Raw genomic sequence first — 10,256 nt, 5'->3', positions numbered from 1 at the left:
ATTAACAATTCCAATCCTGGAATCCTCTGTCCTACTTCCGTACTTTGCTTTTTCTGACATAGTATAGCATTTGTTTATTTATTGTGTTTACTTTTCATTGCCTACCTTCCCTACTAGAATGTAAGCTCCATGAGGGCAAGAATATTGCCTGTTTTGTTCACTGATGGATCCTAACTACCTGAAGAGTGTGCTGGCACAAGTTGGGTATTCAATAAATATTGGTTAAATAAAAAAAATTATGAGGAAGAGCTGAGCAAGTTGATGAAGTTTAGAAATAGAATAATAGAGTTATGGGAGATTTAACTATTTTTCAAAATACCATGTGATTTCGCTTACATGCAGAATCTAAGGAATGAAAAGAACAAACCGATCAAAAACAGACTCACAAATATAGTGGACAATTTGGTGATGGACGAGGGGGCAGTTGGGAAGCTGGGAGGATGGGGTGAAGGGTTAAAAAAGTACAAATTAGTAGTTGATAGATGGTCATGGAGATAGGCGGCACCGTGTAGTTAGCATTGATACATTGGCCAGAGGAGAGAAGGAGAAATTAGGGAGATTGTTTTATAAACTATGTAAGTGTCTAACCAATGTACTGTATACTTGACACCGATTAAAATTTTTAAAAAATGGATTGGAGAGTATTTGGAATTGGAAGCTATAATAAGGACAACCAGGAAATCAGGTTTAGAAAGAGAGATGATGGGGAGGGAGAGGTAATGAGCTAGCAAGATGATTGAGGCTGGGGTATTACAAGGGGGGCCCAATCAGTGGGAAATCTTTGGCGATGAGTAAGCAGAACAGATACTTAATAATAAGGAAGTAAAAAAGGCCATTTGAGTTGTTTGCAATGCCCTATTGATGTCGCACACACACACATACACACAATGCACAATAATCTTGCTACACTCATCAGTCTTGAATTCCTTGTTGCTTTTTTTGGGGGAGGTGCGGATTTGAGAATCAAGGAGAAGGCATTGTGACCCACATTTTGGGCAAAAACAAAGGAATACAATAAAGACATGGCATCTATAACGAGAATTTGGTACAGACAGAAACCCAGCCAGAAGTGATCAAGTTAAAGAAAAATATGCAGGCTTTAGCTGAAATGTTGGATAGGGCACTGCTTTTCTTCTGGATGTAGAAGATATGAAGCTCTATATTTTCAGATGACCCTCGTTGACCTGTGGCCCCGTGACAGTAGTAATAGTGCCTTCTCTTAGGGCTGACGTGAGAATTTAGAGAGATTAGGATGGATACCCCTGTGTGCCTGGACAGAACTCTATTCTCCGATGGTTCCTTCTGCGCCCAGTTGGGGGCGCTCAGCGGGACACGAGGCAGAGCTCATAGGTCGGGGGGATGTTCCCAAAGCCTGAGACCTTGGGCGTAATATCGATGTCAGCAGGTGGCACCAGCGGGCGTAGGGAGAAGTTTTGAAGAATGGAGGTGAAGTAGAGGAAGAGTTCCATGCGGGCCATGGACTCGCCCAGGCAGACACGCTTTCCTGTGAGCAGAGGGCAGGATGGGAAGGTCAGTCACACTTCACTGAGGTGAAGAGGCGTGAGGAGTCTTCTGACCCTACTACCCCTCTGAGCCTCAGCTGCCTCCTCAGCTTCTCTCAGGTCACGATAATACTCACTTTTTAGGGTTATCATAAAGACTCAGTGTGTTCCTATAGTTAGTGCCCCGCTGGGATATGCCTCTCAACACTTGGCAGCGCTTCCATGATGGTCGGATTCTATCCGGTTCCAAGATGGAACAGTGTAAAGGACTCTCGAATTAGAAGGTTCTGTTCATTTCCATTTCTCAAAGGTTTACAAAATGCCTAATTGCTTTCAGATACTGATGAGGGGGGAAATGAAAGCTCACATTTAAATAGTGCTTACTATTTGTCAGTTACCCTTCCTGTGGTTTGGAGAGATTAATCTTCATTTTGCAGTCGGGGAGCTGAAGGAACTCTCCCATGCTGCATCGTTTGTAAGTGGTGGAGTGAGGTTCTGTTTCCTAACCACTAGTTCTTTTTGTGGTACAATGGTGGGGGTGAGTAGTTCAGACTGTAGAGTGCAGACAGAGACCATATGTCTGGCAAAACCTAAAATAGTTTCTATTTGGTCCTTAGCAGAAAAAGATTGCTGATCCCTGTTTAGTTACTTTTCTTATTGTCAGAGTCAATGGTCCCAATATTCTATAATTCTGGATTCTAGGATTCTATGAAATAGCACTCAACTTCTCATTCGGACCTGAACATCAGATGGTTGAACATATGTAGCATGATCTTGGTGGGGAACTCAGACCATAGAAACCTACCAGAGGAAAAAGGTACAAAGGCTTCATTCTTCTTGAAGCAGCCCTGCTCATCCAAGAAGTGTTGGGGGTAGAAGGTATCTGGGTAGCGGAAGTATTTGGGGTCTCTGAGGACGGAGCCAAGCATGGGAAATACATTGGTGCCCTGGGGTGAAAAGGGGGCAGTTAGGAGACATCGGTGTTGGAGTATGGGGTAGGGGACCAGGAGGAGAGAAGGGTGCAATGGAGGGAGAAGGGGCGAGAATGAGGGTGCAACTCTACCTTGGGCAGAAAGTAACCTCGGAAATGAGTGTCCCGAATGACATTATGGGGGACACCCATGGGCACAATATCTGTCAGTCTCTGTATCTCGTGGATCACAGCGTCTGTGTAGGGCATCTTGACTCGGTCATTCACACTTGGGATCCGGTGTGCTCCAATCACCTGGTCAATCTCTTCATGGATCTTGGCTGGAAGGGGCAGAAAACATAGCAGACGAGGACACAGGAGGTGTTTCTAGGGGCCAGGGTTGGGCCATGGGTTGGCCTGTTGATCTTGAGGGAGCGAGCCATGTGTGTTTGGATTGCCTCTTTATTCTTAACACCTGACACATTGGTGGGGTTAATAAATACTCATCAGACCATGGGGAGGCCTGCAGCCTGGATCCTTGGATGCCAGTTGAGATATTTGGTCTTTATCTTGAAAGCACCAAGGAGCCATGGAGAGTTGATGAATAGGACAGTGCCTTGGTAACACCTGGGCTTTCACACACAGAGTTTTGACAGGATGGGGAAGAGGCACAATAGATAACTAGGACAGGATAGAAGCAAATGACAGCAATTATGTGACAATTAACTTTGTACTTCCTGGTCGAGTGACCTTGGGGCAAATGCTGTTATCTTCTGAGCCCTTGTTTTTTCATCTTCAAAATAGATGTGATGGCCTAACAAGCTCATAGAGTTGTAAAATTTACATAAAATCCAGTGTGCAAGTAACTAGGACAGAGCCAAGCACATTAAATATCCGGTTACTTAGATTAGTTAAAGACAATTTGGACAATGGAAAAGAGACTAAAAGAATCTGAGTGAAAACAAGTTAGTCTCTCCCATTGTCTCTACTGGGAGAAATTTGTTGGCTTATTTTGACCTGCATTAGAAGTGAGAAGAACCTTAACTGGGTACTTTCCCTAAGCAAATAATGAGCTCCTCGTTACTGGAGTTACATAGCCAGATCAGACTGCAATTTATTGGAGATGTATTCTATTTGATTCTGAGACTGTAGTCAGTTAAATAATGGCCATCGAAGATATCCACTCATAATCCCTGGAACCAGTGAATATGACCTGAAATGACAAAATGACTTTGCAGATATCATTGAAATAAGGATCTCGAGATATGGAGATTATCCAGAATTACCTAGGTTGGCTCTAAATATAATCAGAAGTGTCTGTATAAGAAGGACGGAGTAGAGAGGGAAAGAAATGGCGTAGATGATAGAGGCTCTGTTCATCCCTCTGGCAACCAAATCAAAGTTGTGTTGTTCTAAGCTACTAAGTTTCTGGCAGTAGATGACAGCAGCCATAATGAACTAGTACAGTCACCCAGTAGAAGATTAATTAAAATGGCCTTCCAAGCCAAAGATTCTGAGATTCTATATCCTGAGATTCTAAACTGTGAAGAGTCTAAGGCCATAGGGTCCTAAGTTTTCAGGTTACACCTTCTTTCCTGTTGGGAATAGGAGTCACTAGGTAAGCAGCTGAGGTGAACACCCACCTTCCACTTCAGGATATTTCATTAGAAGCAGCAATCCGTAGCGAAGAGTAGAGCTCACAGTCTCTGTACCCGCAAAGAAGAGGTTGAGAGTGGTGAGGACCAAGTTCTTGAGGTTGAATTCCGTGTGGGGATTATTCTTATCCTGAAAATGAGAGGGATAAAAAATAGAATCACTCCTTTCTGACTTTATCTTCTTATTTTCTTCCTTTGTATATGGTAGGTCTTTGTGAAAACACAATAGGTGGGTAAACCAAATGGGTATCTGGGAGTCAAAAGAGACAGAGCAAAGGTCCTGAGGTGGGAGGATGCCTACTGTATTAGAAGAACAGCAAGGAGGAAGTCAGTGTGGTTGCAGTGGAGTGAACGATGAGAATGGGAAGAGAAGAAAGTAGAGGTTGCCTCGTCAGATTTGAAAGTTCAAGTATAGGAGGGTATATAATTTTAAACTTTCAAGTATTGCTGTTCTATATTAAAAATATACAGATTTCTAAAATTCTAAGACTCTATGATACAGAAATATTCTGCTTCTAAATTTCTCCTTCTCTAAGACTTTAAACTTTTAAAGATTTTAAACGTCTAGGCTTCTCAAATTCTGAGATTCTAAAAACTCTTTCGACAGTTGTAAGTTTTTGACAGTTGTAATAATACTTGATTAGAAAAGTGTAAGCTTTTAAGGTTCCATGTTCTTAAAATTTTTAGATTCGAAGTTTATTTTGGAAGTATAAGAGTTTTTGCCTTTACAGTCTTTATATCTCATCTATAAATAAAAGTAAATCATGTGAAACAACGCTTGCTTTTTTTGACTCTAATGCATCTACAAATGAGTTTAAAGGTGCAGATGAGGCTAGGGATTGAGGCAATGAGAGGAAACGGCTGGAGTACCTGGTGCATCTTGATGAGGAAGCAGTCGATAAAGTCCCGAGGGTTCTGTGGGTCAAGGGATGCCTCGTTTTTCTTGACCCTGGAGGCTACGAAGTCCTTGAGCTCCTCTACCAAGTAGTAGATGCGATTATGTCTTCCTGGCAAATACTGCATGATTCCAGAATACATGTCATATAGCTGTGGGAAATAGGCAAAGGAGGTTTGTCAGCGATAGGCACCCATGACCATCAAGGACTGAGTCTGGAGTCAGATAGCTGGACTCAACATCCAGCACTGGGTCTGAGAACTGAGTGAGTCCATTTGCTTCTTGGGGACTTGGGGCATATTGATATGTGATGAGCCTCCCAGGGTTGTGGGGGTGATTAAGTAAGATAAGCAGGTGCTTAATTAACTGAGGTTGGGAATGGGCTGAGAGGTGGCTGGTGGGCACCTGTGCCCAGGGTGTGCTCATCTCAATGAAACTCTCGTTGATCATCTGCAGCAGCTTCAAGAACTGCTTGTCCTCATAGTCGAAGCGGCTGCCAAAAACGACAGAACTGATGACGTTGGAGACAGTGCGGCCCAGGAGGAAGGTGGGCTCAATGGGAGCACCTGGGTGATGGAAATTGTCTATGTTAGAGGCAGTGACTAGGAGCATGGGGTGTAGAATCATTCAGTCATGGATATGAGTCCCAGCCTCACTGCCTAATAACACATATTAGTTGTTTCATTTCCATGTTTTGAATCTAGATTTCCTAATATGCAAATTGACTTAACAACCACTTCACTGGTTCATGAGGATTCAATATAACTATCGATGTAAAATGCTTAACGCAGTCTTTGCCACGTAGTAAACTCTGAAGAAATGCTGATGGAGCTTAATCACCACTTTTTGGTATTAATATTTAATTGTTTGTGCTAGAGAGTCACAGATTTGGAAAAGAAGTCACAGTAAGAGATACATTAAAAAAAAAATAGGATGGATGAATTCCATCTATCTCTATCAATGATTCCATTTCACCTATTAGGAACATCCTTCACTTGGCCTCAAGTGCACCACCTATAAAGCAGGATACTTGACAGGCCAGTGGATTTAGGGATAATATCTCTACAATAATGCCCATATTCACAAATATACCACTTTGCAAATAATTTCTGGGGGTACACGGACATTCAAGGACTTTATGTAGATTATTTAGCATCCAATGGAGCCAAGGCGATAAATCTCTGATTTAGAGAAATTATCTCTATTTCTATCTCTTATCTAGTCATCTCTTTTTTTCTTGGCCTCTATGTGTTTTTTTCTCTAGACCCCAGTGGTTCTAGATCTTATATTTTGGTAAGGATTGGATTCCTTTTTAAAAAGTAATTAAATGAGTATAGAGTTTTAGCTTTCCAAGATGGAATAGTTCTAAAGCTCTATTTTATCTTCACAATGATATGGATATACTCAACACTACTGAAAAGTACACATAGGAATGGCTAGGATGGTAAAAATTTTGTGTTATGTGGTTTTTACACAGTTGTGTTTGTATGTTTGATTCCATCACACACACAAAAAAGCACAAACTCACACATTGCCAAAATCTGCATATGATATCAGGAGCTCACAAACTCTCTGAGATTAAAGTTTATGGACAAGTCATCTCTAAGGGCCCTTCATGTTAACTTTTAATACAGAACCTGGGTAGAAATCTCAGTAAATCCTTAATCTTTTTCATCTTCTCCCATTCCAGAGGTTTCTCCCACCAAGGTCCATCTTCTCAAGACTGAGCTCTCTACAACCACCCAGTAACCTTGTAACCCATCCCCGCCCCCGAGACCCGCATACCCTTGCTCTTCCGAAATTCCTCTAGTAGGAAACCAGCTTCTTCCTGGATCCGCTCCTCAATGCTGCGCTTTCCCATCCCAAAGTCTCGGAGGATGGTGAGGGAGAAGCGTCGGAGAATCTTCCATCGCTCTCCATTAGCCAGAGCTACACCTGCCAGAATCCCAGTGTCAGGCTTCTGCCTCCCTCCCCTTCCTGTGTCCAGCCCTGTGCTGAACAAGGATGGAGACAGATTTTGAAAGCTCTAGGCTCTGCTCCAAGGAAAGCTCTTCCCAACCTCCTAGGCTTGATGGGGAGACTAAGGTTCCCTATGTACAGGTCCCTCAAAAACAGTCCAGGATTGTGATGGAGGAAAAGGAATTAGGCTAGTAATGTTTAGGGGTGGTCAAGAAAAGTTTCTTACCAGATAAATACCTGAAACTGGGTAAATAACTGGATAGATGCATAGGAATGTGGAAAGAAGTATAGATAAAATGCCATTTAGAGTACTTAAAATCGGGACACTATCTTTATTTTCTACATACCACTTGGATTCTTTAGATATACACATACACGTGCACGGAAACTCATACCTCTACATCAACGTACCTACACAAAAGGAATTACCATGTAGTAAGAAACATTTAGAAATTGTCATATATGCATGGATTGGTGAATTAATTCTTAGAATTTTAATGAAATAATTTTAGTGGATTAATGAATGGAAAGAAGAGTTTACAACAGGAGTAACTGATGGATGGATGAAAGACCTAATGGATAGGTGAATGGTTAATGGATGGATGGTTTGAGATGGTTGGATAAATGGGTGGAAAGATGTATAAATGGAAAGATTAATAGCTGGATGAATGATGGAAGAGTTAATGAAAAAATGAATGGAATGATGGATAGACAGGTAAATGGAAAGTTAATTGATATATATAATATACATATACATATATATATATATACATATATATATATATATACACACATATATATATGTTGGATGGAAAGATACTTGCATTGAAAGTCTAATTAATGAGTGAGTTTTTTGGTGAATGAATGGGACAAGGGAAAAGTGGATGGATGGAAAGTCTGGAAAGAGTAGTGTGAGGCTGCTTGGAATTGAAGGGTGTGGACGATTAGAGATGGATGTATAGATAACACTAGAAATATATCTACCAAAATTAAGGAGGCAGAGACCGATGGGTTGGGTGTGTGTGTTTGTGTAGGAAAATAACAAGTAAAGTTGTCTATGAGGACTCCAGTGAGTACACAGTGTCACTAATCCATTAAAAGTAATAACAAAAGTAATACAGCAGATACTCTAGAGTCAGATGGTTTGGGTTCAAAATAAAATTGTACTACTACTTACTGTTTGATATTACCCAACCTTTCTCACCTTCATTTACAGCTTACTCATTTACAAAATTAGTAAGACATTAATATGTCTCTCAAAGGAGTCAGTGCAATAATTCATGTGGCGTATTTATCAAAGAACCTGGGACATAAGAAGTAAACAATAATACTTTTGTTTTAATTGTTGTTGTTACTTACCATAACCTTGGAAGTTTCGTTCTACTGAAGCCAATTCTCCACGGCCGCTGAACTCATCTGCTCGGTCTACCAGCGCTTCCTTAACTGCTTCATGTCCACATAAAACAACTACCGGCCGGGGACCCATGTACACAGTAAAGACCTGGCCATATTTCTCCCTGAGCTGGGAGTAAAGGAAGACATAGGAGAGGGCTGAAGGGAGCACCAAGTATAGACCAATCAAGGATTTTAGGAGATGAAGATTTCAAGGGGATACAAATGTAGGAATAACATAAAGGTAAGTCCTGGGCTTGGAAGAACTACTGAGACAAAGGCACAGATGCCTTGGCTCTTGTGATCCTGGGCAAGACTCCCCCCATGCCCCAACACTTTCACAAGCCTTAGTTTCCTCATCTGTGAAATGATAGACCTCGATAAGATGAACTCCAAGATCCATGCTTCTCTCTCTAAAATGTTAAATTTCTAGAATCTTAAGATTTCATGATACTAAGTCTCAAAGTTCTATGATAACCAAATTGCAAGAGTGTTTGTGTTTATAAGGTACTGTGATTCCAATGTTCTGAGTTTGTGAGAGTCTTAAGTTCCAGTGTGCTAGGAGTCTGTGTTTCCAAAAGTTTAAGATTCTGGAATTTCAGAGTTCTAAGATTCATAAGTTCTGTGTTTCCAGGAGCCTGTGGTTTAGAAGTTAGATGGTTACACATGTATCTTGTCTATAAAACCAGTTGCTTCCAGCTCTAAGAGACAGACTCACCTTCATAAGAGAAGGTAGACAGACTCACCTTCATAAGAGACTGAAAGGTGGCATCCGTACGGATTTGTATTAGGTTTCCCAAGAAGGGTATTGGTGTGGGACCTGGAGGCAGCATTCCCCCCTTGTTGATCTGCTTCCAGGCGATGAGGATGAGCAGACAAGACAAGCAGAGTGCCAGAAAGATGGTGAAGGCCCCTCCCAGCTCCATGGTGCTGGGTCGAGGAGCATCAGATCCTGCCTAAATATCTTCTGAGAAATTGGCTGTGCAGAAATCTGAACACCCTGGGATCCAAGTTTTCCGGGTATGGATACAATCAGAGAACAAGTGCTTTATATGAGGGGTGGTTATATAATCTATAATCTCAAAACGAATTAGAGATGGATTAAATTCACCTACGGAAATCTACTGGGGCCCTTCCCCTCTCTTCATATTTCCAGTCCTTCAGTTCCTCTTCTTCAGCTTAACTCCTAGTTCAACACCTTGGCAGGGTGTGGGAAGTGATTGAATTTCATTTTTAAGCTATTGTGTTTAGGAATCAAACAATCAGGGTTCAGATTTCAGCTCTATCTTTTCTTCACTGGGTAAGTCACCTAACCCTCTTGGCTTTAGTTTCCCCGTACATCAAATAGGATAACCATACTATTTCGAAAGTCTTGATAGAGAGTAGCTATGACTTCTTTCTCTTGGCTAAAAAAACCCTAATTAATCAGTTTTTAAAAATAATAAAGGCAGTTAGATGAAGATTTAGAAAATAGCAAGAGAAATAACTCAGTTGAAAAGGTTTAATTTGACTATTTTTCTTGTTTCTACTCAAAGTGATATTAAATAGTAATAAAGATTACTTGTGTTGGTTTACCTGAACTTTGCTGGTGTGTGTGTATATGCACCCACGTGCATTTATTGTCAAAGTCTAAGATATAGAGACCACCTCTGAGTCCCAATCTCTAGAGGAGAAGACCACTCTAGAGGTATGGCCTAGTGATTGCTTTCTGAATAATCTAAACAAATGGTTTACAACTCTTTTTGTACCAAACATTTGTAAATCTTCTTTACTTCCTTAAAACAAAATTCCTGGGTATTATATTTTACCTATTATATTCTACCTATACATATTATTAAACAAAACTTAATACTCTTCTCATGTGCCTGGATTCTAAGACTTGGAAATTTAATCTCTTAGGGAACGCACAGGTTTTGAAATAAGGCTTGGCTGACTGGGCTGAG

At 41.0% G+C, this 10,256-nt stretch overlaps 1 protein-coding gene across 1 annotated transcript; it reads right to left on the bottom strand.

Annotated features, from left to right (window-relative positions):
- Positions 1-1,322: 1,322 nt before the first annotated feature.
- On the bottom strand, positions 1,323-9,239 carry LOC105300143 (cytochrome P450 2G1). The gene is made up of 9 exons (XM_011372193.1): positions 9,060-9,239; positions 8,281-8,443; positions 6,748-6,897; positions 5,368-5,528; positions 4,938-5,114; positions 4,056-4,197; positions 2,566-2,753; positions 2,308-2,449; positions 1,323-1,504 (listed from the first exon to the last, which is right to left on the bottom strand). Exons 1-9 carry the CDS (start codon positions 9,237-9,239, stop codon positions 1,323-1,325), a joined length of 1,485 nt encoding a protein of 494 aa, XP_011370495.1.
- Between the last annotated feature and the right edge of the window lie 1,017 nt (positions 9,240-10,256).

Source organism: Pteropus vampyrus, unplaced genomic scaffold, assembly GCF_000151845.1.
Source record: "Pteropus vampyrus isolate Shadow unplaced genomic scaffold, Pvam_2.0 Scaffold203, whole genome shotgun sequence".
Taxonomy (NCBI): domain Eukaryota; kingdom Metazoa; phylum Chordata; class Mammalia; order Chiroptera; family Pteropodidae; genus Pteropus; species Pteropus vampyrus.
This window is presented reverse-complemented; position numbering and strand designations above follow the sequence as displayed.